This window comes from Triplophysa rosa, linkage group LG1 (genome assembly GCF_024868665.1).
Source record: "Triplophysa rosa linkage group LG1, Trosa_1v2, whole genome shotgun sequence".
In the NCBI taxonomy this organism is placed as follows: Eukaryota; Metazoa; Chordata; class Actinopteri; order Cypriniformes; family Nemacheilidae; genus Triplophysa; species Triplophysa rosa.
The window spans coordinates 16172887-16195615 of NC_079890.1; the positions used below are offsets into that span (position 1 = coordinate 16172887).

At 37.3% G+C, this 22729-nt stretch overlaps 1 protein-coding gene across 5 annotated transcripts in view; it reads right to left on the bottom strand.

Moving 5' to 3' along the window:
* The window catches only part of vps13c (vacuolar protein sorting 13 homolog C), a 55506-nt gene extending 33370 nt beyond the window's left edge, over window positions 1–22136 (bottom strand). For 2 of the 5 annotated variants that reach the window (XM_057352825.1, XM_057353074.1), the window contains exons 1-35: window positions 21912–22136; window positions 20719–20762; window positions 20230–20272; window positions 19187–19282; window positions 16337–16438; window positions 16135–16197; window positions 15773–15841; window positions 15499–15608; window positions 13773–13832; window positions 13627–13686; window positions 13449–13529; window positions 10907–10964; window positions 10313–10440; window positions 10059–10165; window positions 9803–9974; window positions 8922–8984; window positions 8704–8842; window positions 8514–8608; window positions 8229–8371; window positions 7222–7414; window positions 6867–6981; window positions 6609–6745; window positions 6396–6528; window positions 6061–6178; window positions 5845–5980; window positions 5010–5091; window positions 4821–4921; window positions 4462–4615; window positions 3877–3956; window positions 3675–3734; window positions 2908–3058; window positions 2476–2592; window positions 2052–2155; window positions 1795–1962; window positions 1396–1431 (exon numbers count right to left, since the gene is read on the bottom strand). In XM_057352825.1, coding sequence (XP_057208808.1) covers window positions 1396–1431; window positions 1795–1962; window positions 2052–2155; window positions 2476–2592; window positions 2908–3058; window positions 3675–3734; window positions 3877–3956; window positions 4462–4615; window positions 4821–4921; window positions 5010–5091; window positions 5845–5980; window positions 6061–6178; window positions 6396–6528; window positions 6609–6745; window positions 6867–6981; window positions 7222–7414; window positions 8229–8371; window positions 8514–8608; window positions 8704–8842; window positions 8922–8984; window positions 9803–9974; window positions 10059–10165; window positions 10313–10440; window positions 10907–10964; window positions 13449–13529; window positions 13627–13686; window positions 13773–13832; window positions 15499–15608; window positions 15773–15841; window positions 16135–16197; window positions 16337–16438; window positions 19187–19282; window positions 20230–20272; window positions 20719–20762; window positions 21912–22011 — 3618 coding nt within the window. In that variant the 5' untranslated portion in view covers window positions 22012–22136. The remainder of the gene's footprint in view (window positions 1–1395; window positions 1432–1794; window positions 1963–2051; window positions 2156–2475; window positions 2593–2907; window positions 3059–3674; window positions 3735–3876; window positions 3957–4461; window positions 4616–4820; window positions 4922–5009; window positions 5092–5844; window positions 5981–6060; window positions 6179–6395; window positions 6529–6608; window positions 6746–6866; window positions 6982–7221; window positions 7415–8228; window positions 8372–8513; window positions 8609–8703; window positions 8843–8921; window positions 8985–9802; window positions 9975–10058; window positions 10166–10312; window positions 10441–10906; window positions 10965–13448; window positions 13530–13626; window positions 13687–13772; window positions 13833–15498; window positions 15609–15772; window positions 15842–16134; window positions 16198–16336; window positions 16439–19186; window positions 19283–20229; window positions 20273–20718; window positions 20763–21911) is intronic. The other 3 variants (XM_057352910.1, XM_057352992.1, XM_057353154.1) reach the window with 3 other exon arrangements.
* Window positions 22137–22729: the final 593 nt, after the last annotated feature.

Below are 22729 nucleotides of genomic sequence, written 5' to 3' on the forward strand. Positions count from 1 at the left end.
TATGTGTGTGCATCAGGGTTGCCAGGTGCATGATTATGGCACCCCCTTGAGGGTGACCGTCCTTTTCTGGCTTTCAGAAACTCACTGTGAGTGTATTGGGCAATCAGGGAGCTGTCCATGTCTCTCCCATAGGTGGATCTCGAACACGAGATGATGAAAGAGAACAATAGGTTACTCTCGTAACCCTGGTTCTCTGAAACATTGAGTGGAGAGATTCACCAGCTTTGCCCCGCTTGCTGCACGAGAAGCGAATATACTTACTGGAGAACAGCAGTGCAGGAAGACCTTATATGCTCTCAGGTAAGGGGGTGGGGACTTACCTGGCATTGGCTGCGCACTTCTGTCTGTTTAGCCAGACTTGGTTCAATTGGATGCTTCTGCAGAGGTCAGGTACGGATGCCCTTCCCATAGGTGGATCTCTCCACTCGATGTTTCAGAGAACCGGGGTTACGAGAGTAAATTATTGTTAGTCAGAGTGAGAAAAGGTTTTATTGTAATAGCTTGGGATCCATTTCATGCACGGATGTTCTTGAACTTTGCCCGAAAGCCAAATTTACAACAAAAGGTTGCACATTCAGACAGGGGTTGAAAAGCAGCGCTGGAGGTGTATTTTTGGTGAGTAGGACAGGTGATGAGTATAGTGTCAGGGTATGACAGGTGTGCATCTATTGCTTCTATTAAGCATGTGGGGAATGACAAGTAGAACCAGTAAAGTCAAAGCATTCATATTGTGCGAAATTTAATCTCAGATTTTTGTAATTTCAGGTTAAGTATGCATGAGAACACAAGCACACACATGCAACTGAATTCCCACAATCAGGATCAAGTTATTCAAATATGCTACACTTTCTGTCTTTCTGGCATAATCTTGTGTGTTTTTGTTCATTCAAGCACGAAAGAGAACTTGACACTGGTGCACTGTCTGACAGATTCTGACAGAGATTCACTGACGCAGGGACTGTATACACAAGACTGGACCGCTGTCGCGCTGCGCTGTGTCCCACAGCTAGAAGCTGTCTACCTACACTGAACGCGTCAAAGCAACTGTTTCAAATTGCGCTTAAATGGTTTAAAGGCCTTTAAATGAATAAGAGCGTGATTATATAATGTAACGCTAGATAAAAAAATTAACGGATGCTGCATTAACTGCGTAAAATATTTTAACGCGTTAATCTGAAAAAAAAAATAATCGCATGCGTTAACGCATTAACGTTGACAGCCCTATAAAGTAATTTCCAGAATATAACCATTATTCTTTATTTTTCATGAAATATTAAATAATAATAAGTTTAGTTCAGTGTTTAGACGTTTCTCAGTGTGTGAGAATATGCAAAAGTGCATTGCAAGTTAAGCTGCAAAGCAAAAGACTTTAATGCAGCATGCCCAAGACTGTACCTCATCAGCAGAGTGATACTGATAGCTAAAAGAGTCCTGGAAAAGGAAGACACAGTTAACAAAAACTAAGAGGAAGGGGAGGTTTGGGAACAAAAGACAACTAGAGGAAGAACACAGAAAAATCTAAAACACAAATGTCTGACAGAAAACCTGACAAATACTTGTTGGTAAAAGAACAGCTTTAGACTGAGTAATACACAAACATGCATGTGGGTACAAATGGGAACATGTAACACTGTGTCTACACCAGACGCGGCGCAATGCGACATGACAAAAGACAATAAAACACATCAGAACCCATTATAATTTTACATTTTGTCCACACTGGATGCGGCGCGGGTCGCGTCCGGTGTAGATGAGGTGTAAGATGTGTTTTTAAATTGTGTATTGAGTTCTCACCAGTAAAGACATGAGGAACTTGTGCAGGTAGACGATCTTAATGCAGCCCAGCCTCAGGATGACTTTCCCGTCCACTTTAGAGGTGTCGGAGTAGCCGTCACCTTCAGTTGCCCCGGGGTAAAGAGTCATCTTAAAGCTAAACACCTCCTCTCCAACTATTGACACTGCCTGAATGGAAATACATACAGTGCTTATATTTGTGTCTAATATTACAATCTTACAATGCAAAATGTGTATGTTAATGAATGATCTCTCACCTTTTTATGGATGGTCTTTGGATCCACATCTAGAACAACAATATCACGCAGGCGGGCAAAGACCTCAGTTTCTTTGACCTGGACCACCACAGATGCATCAATGCCTGATGGATACATGTGAATACATGATAACTGGCAGAAATGATCTCAAGATTCATGGACTGTATTTTGATAATGAAAATTCATATTCTAATTTTTTTTTTCTAAAAAAATCTACATTTAATTTAAGTCTGTATATTTTGTTCATATTTCAGTAATAAACATTGACAAGTTGCCTGGTATTGAAATACATTCACAGACTCACAAACTTGTGGATAAGAAATGAACATGTAATATAGATGGTTTTATATAAGTACTTAATTATACAAGAATTTTAAATAGCTTCCGTTTTCTTACGATATTTCAGACATTTAGATTTTTCTACCTTGGACTCGGATGTCAGCAATGTTGCTTCTCTCATCGCAGACAGACACTCTGAACGAACCAAGCATGGCAGACAGCTTGAAGTTCACAACACCAGAGTCCTTTGAACCCTTAGACACTAAAACATTCAGACAGACATTCAAATGAAAACAGTACTCAACCAAGTGTGAAAATATGAAATCAGTATAGTCTGCTGCATGTTTGTACATGAGCAAAAACTCTGCTGTTAGTGCATGTCAAATCAAGACCAGTGCAAAGACCAAGAGGATAAAAATAAATAAGTTTCCCATGAAAAACCCTACAAAGCAGAGACAAAGACAGCATGGACCCATGAGCAATATTTAGAGCCTATGTAATCATATGAGATCAATAATTCAAATCAAAAGATCCAAGCTTACACAATATAAAATACTGTATATATGTGTGTGTTTACCTGTTTTCCCTGCTGCTGCTCTCTCAGTCTGTCTCCTGGTTTCTCTCTCTTTCGAGGCTGTGATCTCCTGTGGTAAGGCTGAGTTCATATAGTTGATGGTGGAAAGCAAAGCTTTAGTGTGCAACAGGAAATCCAAAGAAGAAAACTCCACCTGTGAAATGAACCAGACTAATACAGTAAATCAACAAAACAAACCACCTCCTATTTCAATTCCAATTCACCTTGCAATAAAACACAAGACATTGATTTCATTGTGTATATAAAATCCGTTTCGTTTTAACTATGCAATAAAATAACATTTTAGAAAATAAGTATAAGTACATTCTTTCAAATTTTACAATTAAATTGTAATCAATTCAAAACACTGGAAAGGTCTAAGAACACACATTTGAGCAGTTTGTTACAGTATTAATTATACATAAAAGGAAAATGGTCTCAAATAGCTTTCTCATACTTACTTTTTATGTGATTTTTGTTTAGCAACGATCTTTTTCTTTTTTTTAAGTCCCAAAATATACACAACGTAAAGAAAAAACCTAACATAATATAATTAAGTTATTGTGAATAACTAAATTTTGCCAAAAATTACAGATATAACCTTACAATATGTGTGACAACATGGCAACAATATGCGTGATTTAATGTGTTCTTACATTTTTTAATATATTTTAAATAATTTTTAGTATGAACGTTTTTGGAAAATCATGATTTGTTCTTAAAAACAAAAAGGATGTGTCATGAGATTTGTCATATAAACATATAGATACCTTCAGTGTTTGTTCTGTGTTATTAAAGGAGGAGTGAAAGCTGGGTCCATTCACATCAGCCTAAAGATCACAGAAGAGACAGAATCATTCACAAACACTCATTAGCATGTACAAACAGCCACACAAATTAAACCACTCGGTGCACAAAAAACATTCAAGAGTCTTTCATAGAGGGTTTTATCACTGGGTTGTTTGTGCTCACTTTAATGAACTCCACTTTCAATAGATCAGAGCCATGCTTGTCTGAAGAGGTAATTAGATGGAGGGGTGGATTTTGTGGATCTAAAACATACACACAGGCAAGAATTAGCAAGTTTAACAGCAAAAAACAGCATCTTATTCAATAATCACATATAACCAGTTGCTAAATGCACTATTAGCGCTTTTCCACCATTGCGCCGAATCGTTCCACTCTGTGCCGATCCATGCCAGACCATAAATGGTTTGATTTTCCACCGCAGGGCTGATAACGGAAGTTTTTAGAATGTAAACACACGCGTCACGTGCTGCCTTGGTAACACAAGAGATTGAGCTATAACGCCTCTGCACGCATTCTTTAGCACGATTCGGCACGGTTGTCTAACCCCGAAAATTCCGAGCCGAGAACAGTTTGTAATCGTGTCGTGTTGAACCAGGCTCACGTGGAAACATAAGTGTAACCGTAACTGTGCATAGAACGGTTCGGCGCGATGGTGGAAAATTGCTCTAAAACAGTGTCATGAGGTTTCAATGAAGTTGCATCAACCTCTTAAATAATTCAGGCTTTTGTGTGTGTGCATGCGCAAACCTCTAATCTCACAGTAGTCAAGGCTGATCTTGCGGAGGTAAGATGTGACTGTCAGATCAAAAGTTCGTATCTTGCCCTCGGCCCCCAGTTGAGACACATTCAACGCCAACACGACATCTTCCTGAGCGGCCTGCCTTGTTAGCTCCAACAACACCTACACACACACCAACACACACATAAACATACATCACACCGAAACACACACTGAGCTACACATACACAGACGGGAATCATAGGCAAAACAATGGGAATTAATTCATAGAATGACGATTGATGTTACAATGACATCTTTCAGGTAACGAGAAGCCAGATGATGATTTGATAGAGAGAGAATGATGCAATGATGTAGCAGCATGTACCGCTTTGACTTCAAACTGAAACTGCACTTCCGTGAGCTCCTCCAGAGTTGATCTGAGAGTGTCTTCATCCACAGACCTCTCACTAGTGTCACCATCAGAGTCTAAACACATACATACACAATCATAAACAATATTGTAAACAATGCACATATCCATTAAGTTAGTCAGTATGGATGGATGGATTCTTACCTGACTCAACAGTATAGGACAGAACTGCAGGGTCTAAACCCAACACATTTGGTCTGGCATCAGACAGGGGCATCCCCAAAACCTTCAGAAGAATATCATCATAACTATTATCCAAACAAAAGCGAATTGTATAAAAGCTGACCAAAACAAAATTGTATTATTTAGTTTACTGTCTGCATATGTGCATAATACTAGCAAGTGCTACAGATGGCTATAAAAGGTGACACATTTTGTTCATGGCTAAAATATGCTTTAGAGGTAGGTACATGCATACTTGAAAATGTATGCTACTGTAGAACCGATGTATAGACGCTTTTCAAATATCACTTGTACCACAACTTTCTCACATTTTTCCAACATATACAGGTAGTTGAAGATATGATATGTATTAAATTGTGTATAAATGGATCAAATATCAGATTCATTCTTTTTCGAAGTACACTACTAAGGGCTTTTGTTCTTATCTTTTGAGGCAGCAAATCCAGAAAAAAGACACATCACAGAGTTCATTGGTTGGAGAAACACTGAAGCTGATTGTGGATAATGTCTTTCCTGAGTTGTGTAATGTGTGAAGACTGAGACTGCCTTGTGACACTCGCAGGAGCTAAATATAAAAGCAAGACGCTCTTTGTTTCACACTTAGCACATGATTCTTAAAACGCTGCATGTTCCGATTTCGTTTCAACAAACAACTGCAATACCAAGCATCAAATTTCTGTTGCTTTCTATAAGGAAATGACCACCTATGAATCACTTATTTAAATGCGCAAGATGATGCATCTCAATACAGAATAAATGTACGGCTGTTTGTTTCTTACTCAAGATTTTCTCTGACCTTTTCTGAGGGTGTGGTGGGTGGACTCGAGGAAGTCTGTGGGAGAGGAATACTATCCACGAGCCCCAGAACACCCTGGATCTTATGATCAGAGATCTTCACATGAAGCAACGGCAACTCTCCAGACACTTTGAACCTGTAACAATAATAGATTTGGGTGTATGTACAGTACAAGAATTAAGAGTAGAGAGCAAGAGAGAGAGAGAGAGAGCTGACCTGGGCATACGGGAATCTTTGTCCACCATACATTTGGCGAGCTGAAGAGTGAAGTCCATTGGCTGCAGGATGTGCTGATGGGAGGAACCCTGAAGACGAGCATTCTTCCATTTCTCTCCTTTAACATATACAAATCATTACATTTTACCATAACATCATTTTACGTGATTTCATGTAATTGTATGTGAAAAATGTATGAGCTGTGTTTTCTTATTGTGTTTGAGTTTTGTGTATTTTATGTATGCTTGCCTTTTTGCTGCGATTCTTATGAAAGAATAAGGTAAAACCAAAATTTGTGCAAGTGGTTCAGTTTTTTGCTGATGTACTGCGTTCACCTGATTTGCTGTAGAGTATCTGAACACTGCGAAGCTCTAATGAATATCTTTCATATGCTCGATCCATGATTTCCTCCAGAGATGAGAAACTGGCTGATACCTGCTGATGACTGCCTTGATCTATGCTGTTTAACTACACACAAACATAACCATACTGTATACAATCACACAATCAGAAGGCGTTCTGTGTATGTTTTTAGTTCCCTCTCTCACCTGCAGGTAACCAAAATCAATGATCATGAGGTCTGAATTGCTGTCATAGAAGCCAGAATTGGGCAGCAGCAGGTATGAGGGTTTAAGATCAATCCTCAAGTCCAGCACCTTACGTGTCTCAATGATGTGAGACAAACCTGAGTTCAGATAAAGGTAAAGTATTACTGACAGCTCGTACAGAACTAACTTACTCTTTCTCAGCGGGATAATATTGTGATCATATCTGTAGGGAATGATGGGTAATGAGAAAAGAGTTACCACTGGCAGTCTTTTCCTTTATCTCCTCAAGTTTGCTGAGTGTTGCCGAGGTGATGACCTCCAGGTCGACCCCTTTACCTGTCTTAAAGAATTCTGTGATGCTGATGACGGTCAACTATAAAACAAACAAACTAATATTATCATTAAATATTGTAATTTTGGACCTTCTCCTATATAATAACTGACATTTTTGCACAAGTACTGTATATACATTACATAATGTACATTTGGAATGTATTGAAAAAAAGAGGCTGAAAGTTGTTTGGCAAACCCCACCACCCCCTCACTTGTCTGACACCCATTTTAGTTTGTGAAATCTGTTATGTTAAAGAAAGTACAGTAGCACTCAGCTCACAGCGTCATAGATGATCTCCACAGGCTGTGAGTGAACTCTTAGGAGCTGGTCGGCGGTGCTGTTTTCAGGGTTGAGCTCAAACAGGACACTGAGCAGAGATGAATCTGAGTCTCCCAGTGATGCTATGAGAGACGGCACCTGCCCCTGCTGCTGCAGGCCAGTCACATACCAGTGCTCCAGCTTAGCTTCCACTCTACACAACACACAAACACTTTCACTTTAACACACAAACAACAACTTCACGCTTCACTGTAGATACACCATTTAAACCACTTCAACAACAACAAATTTCTTTGGTTTTAAACATTTGGGATAATGTAAGTGGTTACAGTGGTAAGAGCATGGCGCTAACAATGCCAAGGTCGTGGGTTAGATCCCAGCGGATTGCACATACTTAGAAACAAATGTATAGGATAATGCAATATAAGTCGCTTTGGATAAAAGCGTTTGCCAAATGCATAAATGTAATGTAAATGTAAGTGAACAAAATATATACCACTTAGCTAGTGTTTGTTGGACGTTTTAATGCAAAAATCGTACATATTCTTAGTGGAAGGGACAGAATTCTGTCTTCATTTACTCACCCATAAATTGTTCCAAACTTGTATACATTTCTTTGTTCTGATGAACACAGAGAAAGATATTTGGAAGAATGCTTATAACCAAACAGTTCTTGGCCACCATTGACTACCATAGTAGGAAAAATTACAATGGTGTCAAAAGTGCAGCAGAACTGTTTGCGTTCCTACATTCTACAAATATCTTCTTTTGTGTTCAACAGAACAAAGACATTTATAAAGCAATTTGTCCTCATATGGTAGTCAATGGTGGCCAAGAACTGCATTCTTTCAAATATGTTTGCCTTTGTTCATCAGATCAAAGAAATGTATATACAAGAACCCGAGGGTGAGTAAATCATGACAGAATCTTTATTTTTTTGGGTGAACTGTCCCTTTAGCAAGTGCATACTAAAGTTTTCTTATGTATGTGTATAGTATGAGACATACTTGATGGCTTGGGCTCCTGGTCTCTGTGAGATGGTCGTACTGAGGTCGATCATTTGTACTTTGAGGATCTCTGGAACACCGGGCTCCTCTCTGAACGTTACTGAGGTGCTCAAAAGCTTAAAGGTGATGATTACAGCTACATACTACACAAATGAACATAACAAAACATATTTCAGTATTTGCCCAGGCTGATGGGAATATACGTATGATGCTCATCCTCAGTCAATGTTAAGATGAAAGACAATGCATAGTGTCAACATTGTTGTGGATGAACTCTCCACTCACATGCTTTGGTAAGGCAAGGTTATGTGAGCTCCCACTGTAGCCAATGGCTGTGTAGAGTTTGGTTTTCTCTTCAGAGGTCATGAGGGAATCTATACCTGTTAACACACATAAGTATAGAAATGCTAATCTATTGCAAATCTGTGTTTGGTCAAAGGCAGATATGGAAATATACTGGAGATACAACACTTACTTTCAGGTTCTTTATCCTCTTCTTCCTCTTTCTTCTTTGTTTCTTTCCTGCCAAGAAAGCTACTGAAAAAGCCTCCTCCGCCGCTCTGTTTCTGAGTGGCGGCCTTTTTAGCCACAAGCTTCTGCCCCGACCAAACCACCTGATAAGAGAGAAAGTGCTGTAGGGTTACTAAACTGCATTACAATTCATAAAACATCAGTAACATTCAGTTTTCATACCTCCATCTGAGCTTGCTGTCTGCCCAATACAATGTTGAACACATCCAGAACTTTCTCTAGCTCCTGAGATGTGGAATAAGACAATAAAATAAATATGCACCTATACACGTGTATTATTTGAATTGAACTTAATACAAATTTCATTTGAAATGATATTATATCCTAAAAAAATTGCATTGTAAGGTTGTCTCTGACTTTTGGCAGGTTAAAGGGATAGTTCTCCCAAAAATGAAGATTCTGTCGTCATTTACTTACCCACAATTTGTTTCAAATATGTATACTTTTCTAAGTTCTGTTAAACACAACAGAAGAGATTTCGAAGAATGTGGAATACCAAACAGTTCTGGGGCACCACTGACTACCATAGTAGTGTTGTTTCCCAATGGTGCCCCAGCACTGTTTGGTTACAAACCTTCTTCCAAATATCTTCTTTTGTGTTCACCAAAAAATGAAAACTCAGTCATCATTTACTCACCCTCAGGTTGTTCCAAACATGTATAAACGTCTTTGTTCTGCTAAACACAAAGGAAGATATTTGGAAGAATATCAGTAAGCAAACAGATCTCATTTACTTAATCTTAATCTCAGGAAAATAAATACTAAGGGAGTCAATAGGAGATTAGATCTGTTTGGTTACTGACATTCTTCCAAACATCTCCCTTTGTGTTTAGCGGAACAAAGACATTTATACAGGTTTGGAACTTTCTGAGAGTGAGGAAATGATGACATAATTTTCATTTTTGGGTGAACTATCCCTTTACATGCAACACTACAATTTACACAGATTTGGAACAATTTGAGGCTACTTAAATAATGACAGAATTTCCATTTTTAGGTGAACTATCCCTTTAATGTTATCGATTATTTTTTGTACTTATTACCTGGATCTGTTTCTCTGTGTCCTCTCTGACTTTTCCTTGTGTGAGTTTGCATTTGTATGCAGCTTTGTAAACCTTAAGCGTGTCCCTGTGCTTCTTTATGTTGTTCCAGCTCCACATCTTGTTAAAGCGTCGGATATGCACCTCCAGTATACTGCTGATGCCATATCTCCACCTGTTAGTCACACAGAGCCCAAATTAATCAGATCATTTAAAATCTTTCAACTTTATTCAAGTTAGCAAGATCACCTGTTCTTACCACTGCTTTGCGTTTGTGTGGACTGGAACATCAGGCCTGAACTTTCTGTAAGGGCTGTTCTTCACCATACAGTCTATTGACTCCAGAAGATCCACCATAGACAGGTACTAGAAACATCACCCAAAAACAACATTATGGAGTTGTTGCTTACCCGAGATAGCGCTCAGATAATACAGTACTGTACAGTAAAATGTTTTTTAAAAAAATTAACGTAAAATCAATCTATTATCTAGGTTCTGCCAATGTAGTCATACCTGAGGTTTGGTCATCTCAATAGCAATGTTCTGAACCTCCAGATGCAGGATTGCTTTAGGTGATTTGAGCTCAACTTCAGCATTGGGGTTAATACACATCTTTGCAGAGGCAAAAATGGGTTTGAAAACTGAAGAAGGAAACAGAATTATGATGGGTCCAATGGTTGACAACACTACCTCACAATGTTCTCACGCCATGTGTTATTTCATGTACAGTACATTTCAATTGTTATAGTATACTGATAGTATATATTTCATACATATGGTTGCGGCTTAGCTTTAGTTTAGCATGTGTCTGTGGTACAGGATCGCAATTATGTAAATATAGTACATATTATGATTAAGAGAAGTTTGTGCACTCAGAGGGGTGTGTTTTGTGTGCATGGTTTTAATATGATAGTCTCCACAAACAAAGCATGAAAACTAGGAGATGAAGTGAACGCACGCGCAAACAAAATCAGCACTTGCATGAATGAACAATTAACAGTAAAAGTGAAGATAACAACCAAAACTTAACTTAACCAAAAACTAGAACCAGACTACTGCTCATTACTGTGGAAAGTGAAGTTTATAACGAATATAGAAAACACATACTGTACTGATAGCCTTGCAGTTCCTCAGTTCTTGTGCTGATTCCTGCTTTCAGTTTGCTCTAAATAAAAAAAAAACACATTATTCAATGTAATGTCATGAAATCACATGGTCTTATATTTGTTTTACAAAAACTTAAAACCCTAACTGTAAAGGGATAGTTCACTAGTTCACCCAAAATGGAAAATTCTGTCATCAGTTACTCAAGTTGTTCCAAACCTGTATAAATGTATTATACAGGCTATTTTTATTAGAGCGTTTCATCCATATATCTCATTTTGTGTTAAGCAGAACAAAGAAATTTATACAGGTTTGGAAGGTGAGGGTGAGTAACTGATGATATAATTTTCCATTTTGGGTTAACTATTCCTTTAATATAATAAAAAAACTAAAAAACGTTTCGCACATTGTACAGATACAGAATGAAACAATATACTGTATGTATCAGGACATTATATCAAATCATCTATGATTTTATGTCAGCGCAAAAGGTGCACAACACAAAGGACCGTTAATACTATTTCTCTGTGCTTCACAGCAAAGTTACATTAGACCAGGACGTCCTAAAACTTCTTATGAATAGAAGTAAATCCTCTTGACCACACTATGCATAACACAATTTATACACAACACACCCTTAAACAAACACTGCATCCAAAAACACAAGCATGAGTGATGAGAGACACCAGTTTGCACACAACAACTCAGTTTTTCCTAAATAACAATCCTCAAGTTGTCCAACTATGTTTTATACTTATTCAGTGATGCAGATTTAGTCTCACGCATGCAAAACATCTATTATTACATATTCATAGAGAAGTACGCACATACATAAATAGCTTGCTAGAGCTGTGTGAATAGCGCTCAAACCATAAAATATCTGATGATTTTTATCTTTTATTATGATTCAACCTTTGAGCTTAACTAGATGATTGCTGTGTATAACAGGATGTAGTATTGTTTCTAATCCTTATTATATGCACCCAGCAAATGACGCTTTTTAAATGACACTTTTTTTGAACCAAGAATATGTTGAAATAGCCGTCTGTGAGCACCTATAAGAACTTCCTACGCTCTGCCTTACACTTACACTTCGTAGACACAGAAGGCCTTTTCACACTGCGCTTAACCCAGGTTATCTTCCTTCTAAACCTCGCTTTTAACCCCGGGTAGACGAATGTTTCACACTTGTAACTTTGAAGCGGGGTTATCCCCGCATTTTACGCTGGGTTATGAAACTGCTCCGAAGCAGGGTTAGCACCGCATCGCGGTGTCAACGTGTGCAGTGTGAAACGAAGCGGGGGTAGAATGATACGACCAGACGGTTAGCAACGGACACCCAGTCAAAAACTGAACAGCGCTTACATCATTTCACAAGCTGTGCACAGTCACAGAAACTCTGTGCGCTGTGTAAACAATCCATTGAGTTTTTTATTTATTTGAGTAAGTAACGTCTTAGGAGGCTTAAAACAGCCAAAAAGGATTTACAAGGCATCATTTTTCCCTGGATGTGGAACAACGAGGTATTCGGTTATTTAAAGGGACCACGCACTCAGTTTGACGCTGCAGTATTTATCCAATCATGACTGTTGACACCGCACATATGCAAATAAGAATGTTAACCCAGGGTTTAGTGATGTACAGTGTGAAACATTAGGTTATGAATACCCAGGGTTATCCTTTAACCCCTGGTAAATTATAAGCAGTGTGAAACGTGAAACTGTCATGAACGTGGAGGTGAGACAAGGAGAGAGGACCCAAACGCAGACAGCGGGTAAGGGGTTAACAAGAAATTTATTAACAAAAGTACAAAACAAAGACCCACATGGGGGTAACATAACAAAACAGGGGAATCTACAACAGGACAGGACTAAGACTAATTACACCTAACAAGACTAAGATTAACATAAACATGAACTACAAATGACTACACTAGACTAGACTGACACGGAACAGGCACTCACCATACAAGTGACACATACACACACAATGGACCAGCACAGGACAGAGAACCAAGGGGCATTAAATAAGGGACCAAATCAAGAGGGGACAGGTGTAGGGCATGAAACCAATAACAAGCAGTAATGAGGGATACAAGAGGGTGGGGACAAAGACGAGACCTGTAGAGAGCATGTGGAAGGCCAAGTGGGCCAAAATGCTTCTCTCCACATGGAACAAGAGGTTCTGCCATGGCTCTGCCACAAGATCAAGAAAAGCAAGACAAGATGGGGCAGAACCATGACAGAAACAGATAACCCAGGTTTCTGTTTACCTGGGGTTAAGAATAACCCGGAGTTAACGATTTCAAGTGTGAAAAGCCCTAGAGAGAAGCAGGTGCGTTATTTGTCTTGCATCATTAGCCTTAGACGGGATTAAAAAAAAACTCATGAACATATAACCTTGATAACTTTATTATTGAGGCAAAGTGAAAGATTGAAAGATTGGTGATACTAATGGTTGAACTTTGATGCTTATCATCTCATAATTACATTACGAGACTTTAGGCTGGTTTTCACAGACCGGGTCACAAATAACGTGCACATACCACTATCTCCTCCCAGGAGCCTCTGTAGAAGATTGGGCTGTTGACATTCCAATAAGCACAAAAACACTCCAGGCGGCCCAGCTTTAATCCACACAGACAAAAACATTAGAAACATAATCTAAAACTAAAATCAAACAGTATAGTATAAAGACAAATCAGGGAAGTGTAAAGAGTAGACCTTGTAGATGATTTTAGCTGCTTCATTGAGAATACACGTCTTCCAGTTCTCATCTGCTGTCTATAAGTAAAAAAAACTGTGATTATTGAACTGCAACCAATTATTACCTTATATGTCTTTTTCTTATTCTTATTTGGAGAGATTACCTGTAAACTGAGTTCTGAAAGAGTCATGCCCATAGAGAGAGGTCTCTGAGGGTCCGACACCTAAGGCACACACATAACACACGTCACATGTTTAAAAACACACACACACACAGCATTTATAAAACCCAGGGCCAGGCCGGGATTAAGAATTCAGAGGCCACAAGTGTCTTGTAGACGTGCGCACAATAAAGATTTGAATTAGCCTATAGACCATTTTACCCCCAGTTAACTTACATTTACATTTACGTTTAGTCATTTAGCAGACTCTTTTGTCCAAAGCGACTTACAGATGAGGGAAACAATGGAAGCAATTGGAACAACATAAGGACAACAAAAAGCATAAGTGCAATAAAAGAAAATTGGTCTCATATTGTCTACCATAGTATAGAAAAGAGATAGAAGTCAGAACTGATCAGTCAGGTGTTGACAGAAGAGATGTGTTTTCAGACGGTTCTTAAAGATGGATACAGAATCTGCTGATCTTGTAGCAGCGGGCAGATCATTCCATAAATGTGGAACCGATCCCGAGAAGGTACGTGAGAGAGATTTTTTACCTTTTTGGGATGGCACCACAAGAGTTCCGGTTTGTATTTGGCTAGTGTCTACCAATATAACTATTTAAATTGAATTTATGTTAATATTAATTGATATGATTATTTTATTGTATAATACTTGTATTAAATAAACGATTTGTTGAATTTTGTTTTGTGTTTATTTTACAACAATGCTTTCCTGGACCAGCAGCAACAATATTAAGACATTTTCTAGCACACTGTAACTCACTGGCATATGCAAGCACACACTGCCTCACCGCTACCAATTCAGTTCTATACGATTCTTCCGTAATTCACACACAAACATGCCAGATTCACAAAACCGTTCTTAAGAGAAAATATAAGAACTTTCTGAAGATAAATTATAGGAAGTTCTTAAGAATATTCTTAAGTGCAATTCTCAAATATTTTCTTATAACATCTCAATTTTTTCTAAGAATAAAAGCGCAGTCTTTGTCAATGACTATACTTTAAGAGTAATTTGTCCATTTGTTAAACTTTATTTGTGTAACAAGCACCTCACGACTCACGTACTTATGCAAGCGAGTAATGTGTTAAACGGCATTAACGAATATTATAAGTAGCCTAGGCCTATACTTATTTACCCTATATATTATGACATCACAAGATTTGTGTGTATGTACATTTTGCAATGTACGTAAAAGCACTGTGGATTTTATAATAATGAAGGCTAAATATTAAAGTAAGGCAGTCAGACCTGATCATCATAATATCAATATAAAATTCATAATTGGCAAGGAAACACCACCAAATACATGTAAAAAACTCTTACCTGAGATTTAAGACAATCGTGAGGGTATTCCAACTCATAGATTATATTTAGGCTACAACAATAAAGCTGTTCTCATTGACATTTTCAGTTTCTATTGTCAGTTTTGAGAAGCGCACGGCAAAATGAATTTGGCGGAAACACTGTTATGTAAAGTTTTCTTCCCCTTGCTTGGACCACAGGCGTGCGTGGGCCCCTGGGCCTGTGCCCATTATGCCCATTGGATAATTCGGCCCTGCGCAGGGCCATCATTAAAATTCACAAGACCTGAGACAATATTTTAGAGATGGGCCTCAGCATACAGAAAGAATGTTACCAGATTTCAACAACCCTCATGACATTAGGTGTGAATGTGCACATGCATTTTAGAGTCAATACTCACATCATCCTCATATCTGATGTGAATGCTGGTGATTTTTACTTGGAGATTTTTGATAACTTGTGTCGCCAGTTTCTCAGGGAACGTGTCTTTCTTCTCTTCCCGTGGCTTCTCTGAAATTAATAAAAACAAACCGGTTTACCGTAATTGCCTCATCCACCAAATAAACCAAACCTCTTTAAGCATATGAACTCAACAAACAAAATACAGTTTTAAACAATATTTGCTTATGCTTGGGGCTCCACTGAGTCGATCACAGTCAGTCGCAGCCACCCACCTGCTTTATGTTCATGCTTTTTAGATCTCCTAAAGGTTTTTTTATGCTTTTTAAGCTTACGTCCTTTGTCTTACAAAGCGCAGCATTGGGAGAAAGAGAACAGTTGGTCAGATAGAAAAGAAATAAAGGGAACATCAACTAACATTCACACATGACTGAGACAGGACATAAGAATTTTTTTAATAAATGCACACGCATGCAAACGCTGGTACAAAAATGCACAGAAGCGCACCAAGAAAAACGGCCAGAAAGTTTGAGCCCTCAATGCAAACTCTCAACACGTCATATAAATAAATGCATGCTTCTTGAAACAGAAGATGGACATTTGACTGCTCTTCCACTGCAGTGGGTTCTGTACGTACCCTGTGGTGGATTCTTATACACATAACTCTCCAGATTAAATACAAACTCTCCAGCCTGAGAGCCTGCCATCCATCAGATGAAGCACAAAGCAAACACACACAATTGTTAAAGACAGAGGTATAGATGGTTTGGTGTGCGGATAGAAGGTTGAGACCATAAAAAGAGGACATTGCCAATGTTAGGTAAAGACAGGTAATTCACCTCTGCGTGCGACCATCTGTAGAGTTTCCTCAATGCGCTGCAGCTCCTTCTGCTTGGCCTCCTGCTGGTATCGCTGTTCTTTAACCGGATCATACTTAATCGCTTCAAACACACAACACACACATAGCCACCAAAAAGTTATTCATGTCATTTACACCATCTTGAATTAAACCCCCCACAGACCATCCACTGATAATGTGATCCATACTGGACATAAAAATGGCAACTGGCTGAAATCAGCAGTTCAAATCTGATCGGTTGACTCAACTCAGTAGTTGGCTTGAGGAAAAACACACTAACACCAATGCTTCCCAGGTACACATTTGAATGATTTTCAGAGTTTTGTTTGATTTAAGGCATTTTGACGCAGGAAAGTGGCAGTTCTTGGTAAAACAAAGTCTGAAATGTGGAACAAACAAAGCCAAAAACCTAGCTACCTACACAAGACTAGCTACCTAGCATGTCTTCGCAGACACACATGTACTGTAAGAATGCATTTTTTTTCTTTAAGTTTTTACATCAGTCATGTTGTGTTATAACAGTAATTAAAGTAGTAAAGTAAATTCTCTCTGTGTGTCTTATAAACTGCTGCACTCTAATGCTGTTAAGTCAAGTTGACTTGAGTTTTTCATAGCAGCTTCCTCATCCAATCTGGCAACCACCTGGAACACCTAAGGCTCTTACAGAAAACACTGGTTCAAGCAAACCACTATGAAAGAGAAACTCTAATTCTCGCTATAGTATGTGCTGGCACTGTTTCTTTTATATAATTCCTATGAAGAATCATCTAAACAAAAAATGGAAGATAAGAAATTTCCATTTCTTTTTTCTGTTGTTGTTTATTCTATGAAAAATAAAATGCTCTGTGGCATTCCTGAGGCTATTTTTTCCATTGAAGACTGAATACATTCATGCCATCTTGTTCTGAAGCCATTAAGCTCTGTTAGATTGTTTAGAGCATGTAGCTGAGATGCATGTTTTCAGCTCGGAGGAAAACCAAAAAGCTTGTGTATAATTTAGAAAAGGTAATTGAAAGTAATTAGGCATGTGGAAGTTGACTGTCTTCATTCCAAGAGACGCACAGAAAGAGTAGAAGACACAATTTCAATGATCAGTCATGTGACAGATTTCACAGAATCAATCAGTTTATAGGATAAACTAGAGCCCAGAAATATGACAGTTCTGTCCAACATAACAAAATCACGCTTAAATTTGATTAACAAGAATTCATGTTCAATTATTTCTTATTTCACGATAACAGCCAGATGCTTGTATATTATCCCGCTTATTACATGGCTACTTGCCGCATGAGAAAAAAAATGGACATGAAATGTGAATTTGAAATATTTTATTAGCTCATTTTTACCGAATGCAGACCAAGCCGTTTACTTTCAGTTTTAAGGTAAGAAATGATGTTCAAATGTCACAAACAGGCAATTTGGTTTAATCATTTGTAAATACAGTATAATGCCATATATGTTTTTAAAAGACATTTAAATTGAAATTCAAAACTCCAAATTATTTGCTGCATCCGGGTTACCGTGTGTTATTCGTTTTGAGAGGTTGTTATCTGGGAATAACGAACCTGCAAATCTCGACTGGCCAATCAGAATCATGCATTCCAACAAACCGTGTAATAAATTCCAAATAATTTTCTAGAATTGCTGCCAACATAAAAACAACTGTCTCACATAGCTTTTTAAAAAGTGCTAAGATAACATCCATATGTTTACAAACATATGGACTCAAAAAGCTTTCAAATAGAGGTAAGATAACATCCATATGTTTACAAACATATTATTGGGTTAATTTTAAAGGGATAGTTCACCCAAAAATGAAAATTCTGTCATCATTTATTTACCCTCATGTTATTTCTTACTTGTATAAATTAATTTGTTTTGATGAGCATAGAGAAAGATATTTGGAAGAATGTTAGCAATTTTCAGTTCTGGGACATCATTGACTATCATAATAGAGAAAATTAAATGGTAGTCAAAGGTACCCCAGAACTGTTAGTTTTCCTAAAATATGTTTTTCAACAGAACAAAAAATAGACAATATTTTTTCTACTGTGGTAATGGATGATGTCACAGAACTGAAAATTAACATTCTTACAAATATATTTCTTTGTGTTCAACAGAGCAAAGAAATATATACAGGTTTGAAACAACCTGAGGGTGAGTAAATGATGACAGCAGTGGCGGCTGGTCAAGCTCCCCACCAAATTATCCAGAGAAGAAGACTGTTGAACATAAGTTCAACATATATTATAAATTGCATAATAATTTTGAAATAAACTGATTTATTCACACTATATTCGCCAGGTAGTTGTGTTAGCATTCATTAAAAGTATTATTTAAAATTGTATTTGGTTCATTTCTGTGACAATACATATATATTCTATGTGCGAGGCACCGGACAAATGAGTGTTTATGTAGGTACACAAATTTTCGGCAGGTGACCTGAGACTGGTTTAATGGTAGAATTATTAACGTTTTGTTTTTAATAAGTATAGATTTGTGTTCTGGTATATGTTGCATTTATTTAATATTTACAGATTTTCTTTGTACAGTTTAACTTGGTATTTCTAAGACATTATTCACCAATCTGGTAAGAATTCATCTGTTAGAAAAAAATAATGCAATCATACAGGACTGCCATACTATATCATTATAGGGATGTTATAACAGGATGGCAGCAAATGCAGTAAAATGCTATGAATAAAATCACATGGTGCTGGACATAAAATCTTAAATATTAGACACAGTAACATGCTGTAATAGGTTTCATTTTGTGAACATTTCACTGTGAATAACAAGAAAAACTTAAGGCAGTGAAATACACACTCACTTGCACCGGGAACCACAAGAAGGTATAAACCATCTAACGTAGCCACCACTGCCTCATTGTAAAGGTTTTTCCAAGGGATCTTCAGAGTCAGTTTACCTAGAACAGGAATTTTCAATTCAGTTTAACTAGTTTAATGAAACCTGATAGTGTGTTATTTAACTAAAAGCATGCCTTCTGATAATCTAAGTATCATGTGTCTCACAGATAAAATGTGAGAAAGAACATTATTTAAAGACAATACAAGCATTGCTTTTTGCATAGTAGCCACAGGGGGTAGAGTCAGCAACTTTTTGTTTTGGAGAAAACATCAAATATGTCTATTGTGTACAATGTTTGACTAGAAAGAAAATGTTTGCTAATTATAATAAATATATTACCTAGACAATCATGTCATTCTTGTTAACTTATAACTTTTAACAACCTGTCATCTTGGCACATTGTTCAAAGTCATCTGACCGCATCATGTGATAACAAACTGATCACCTCTTTAACAATCTCTTGCTTGTTACCAAGACAACAGTGCTATGATGTTTGTTTATACAGAACCAAAATGAATTTCTTTAGTCATTAAATCTTCACTACAGTGTCATGTTGCAAATTTTTCACACTAAGCCCATTCGATTTTTTTAACATCCAGGAAATACCTAAGTGTTTAGTCATGAATGAAAGAATGTGAAACTTTCAAATCTGTTAAAGGAACTGTAAAAGCAGAGAGTGAACCTCAGTTTGAAATATCCACGTTGTGCACTAATACACAAATACAGAACATCTTAATGCTTCAAGAATATCCTAATAAAGGTACATTTAGCCTGACATGAATAAAAATACTTCAATCACCATTATCAAGCATGAGCGAAACAATATGGGAAGTGCAACTCATCACATACAGACTTGGTTTTGACAATAGTACAGTCTCAGTGTTTACAGGTTAACAACACGCAAACCTGAATCACAAAAAATATATATTTTTCGCAACCCTACACATACTATGGCGAATATACTAATAGCTCAACTACAAAAAATAAATATTGTTGGATACTCACCAATCTGACCAGCCTTCACTTTAAAGGGGACATCAAATTCACTCTAAAGCACAAAAAATGGGTGTAAATGTGAATTTCTAATCTTTAATCCTGTATAATACAGAAAGTAATTATATTATTTTCTTTGAGGATTACTCAATGTAATCCTCAATGAGTAATCTTAAAGATTAGGTCTAATCTTTAATGTGTCCAATGCGTTTTGTGATAATGCACATTAGAAATTGTTCAATTATTACTTTGTTCTGTACCAGTAATGAAAAAGTCAGGGAATTGCTTTGTCACATCCTGCGATTTAGCAGAAGCCACAGACTAACCACAGTGTTACAACAAACACATTCGTGTCATGATAAATATGGCTTGCTTATTTGTTTTCTTAAAATGAAATCAACAGTAACATAACTAAAATATAACAAATAAAATATAATATAGTGTAATTAAACTAATTTTGGTGAATGGTTAGCATGGTTTGGCATTGTCCAGCACACTTACCAGAGCATTCTCTTTCACTCGAAGGTTTTCTAAAACAACATTTCCTAAAAAGAAAAAAAAGTGTATTTCTTATCTTGACTGTTGTTGATCACGACAAGTAACAAATTGCAGAAATAGAATAAATGTAACATATTTAATAACCAAAACACATATTAAACAAATTACTTCATTCTAATGCACGGGGCATCAAACTATGCCTGGAATTTATCTGAAAGAATCTAGCTGGAGTTGTTCTTGCCTTATCACATCCAGTAACGTGACTATAATGACACAGCAGTATGGCAATTATACATCTTATACAGTATGACTGCCTTTAAAGCAAAACATGAAAAGACCAAATGAGAAAAACATATACACCTTAATGTGCTTTACATTATAAAACTGAAATACAAACAACTGTAACAGGTTATGTAAACTAAACTATTTACCCTTGAATGTAGTTTATAGTGGCAATCAGTATTGTGTGGACATAAACTCAGATGCAGAGCTATACCTACAGTAACATGAACCACTTTCCCTAAATCAAAAGGTTATAGTAGGCTACGTATATAATGCATTATTCATCGTCATATTAAGACAAAAACACATTGAATCTGTTCTCTATTGTTACCACAATGTGACACTATGAATTCCCCCTTTAACTTCAAATCAACATGAAGTCTTAGGCAAATTAATGACACAATTAAACACATTATTGTCTATAAAGGTGTGGTCCGTGCACTTTAACTTGAGCTTTCAACGTACATCAGAATAAGAACAAACAGTAGCGTTTGGCATAATGACTGTAACAGTAATCATCTAAAACTGTTGTTAAACATTGTAACTTATCTATTTAAAAATACTCTTTACAGTGGGCTACAAAATAATGTCCTAAAAATACTTAAGAAATGTTTAGATGTTTCACAGAAAGGGCGGAAACCTGATTTAATAATAACACGCTGCATAATGATTGTTTTCATTGCTTCGGATCCACATGACACACTTATGGTGGTGTGGGTGGGGGGATATGCAACTTAGAGACAGATTACCTATCTAACAGAACAGAAACCATTGACATTATTGGACACTGCAATAAATTTGCACCCAGACTGCGCTGCATATTGATAAAACAAACCACGATCGTTCTCACAGGTTCCAGATGAGAAACGCTCGTTTCTTTGCGCTGATGTTGACAGGCTGTTTGGTGCGCTTACCTCCCCATATGCCAATTTTCAGCTGCGACTTGTCCAGGTTTTCCACATAGTCTCCTATAAACTTGTTCAAAAGATCGCTGACTAAAGATTCGAACACCATGATGACTCGAGAAGAGCAGCGACCCTGCCACAGGGAACGCGCTAAAATGCCACAATACGCATTTGATAAGGTCACTTCCCTCCCTGGATGACAGCGATATCGACTCAATCGGTGATCAACTCACACGGTCTGATTTAGAAGTCCCCCCCGATTATGCTATTATAAACAGGCTAGCTAGCTGAAACTAGAACATGGATTGTAAATCGAAAGTGTAGTGTCTGATGCTCAGTTTATGGTTACCAAATGAGAGACGTCAAGAAAAGAGGTTTATTTGCACGATAGTACCTTTTTAAAAGTGCCCTATATACTTTGGATTGTCGTATTTTATAATTTACAGAACGCTATGCTTACTAGGTCTATTACAGTATGTTATAACCATAGGTTAATATAAAAATGGGCTGTGATGACATTCCCCATTCATTCATCACATTCTATCTGATCTGTCAGTATTGTATGGTTACATCTGTGATTTTCCTGTAGCCTATAATAAGTTTCTATAGGTTTGGAGATTGGTTTTGTTGTCCACGTGGAATCTGGTTGAAAGGTGATCATGATGTTTGGATAAACAGACGTTAAGTGTTTTTACGCTGATGTTTTATGTCAAAACATGTTGTCCTAATCCTAAAATGTTAGTATCCATGTCCAGTATCAACATCGCCACTAGGACATTCATCTAAATCCTCTCAGCAGGGACAAGGAACATTAAAACAAAGTCTTT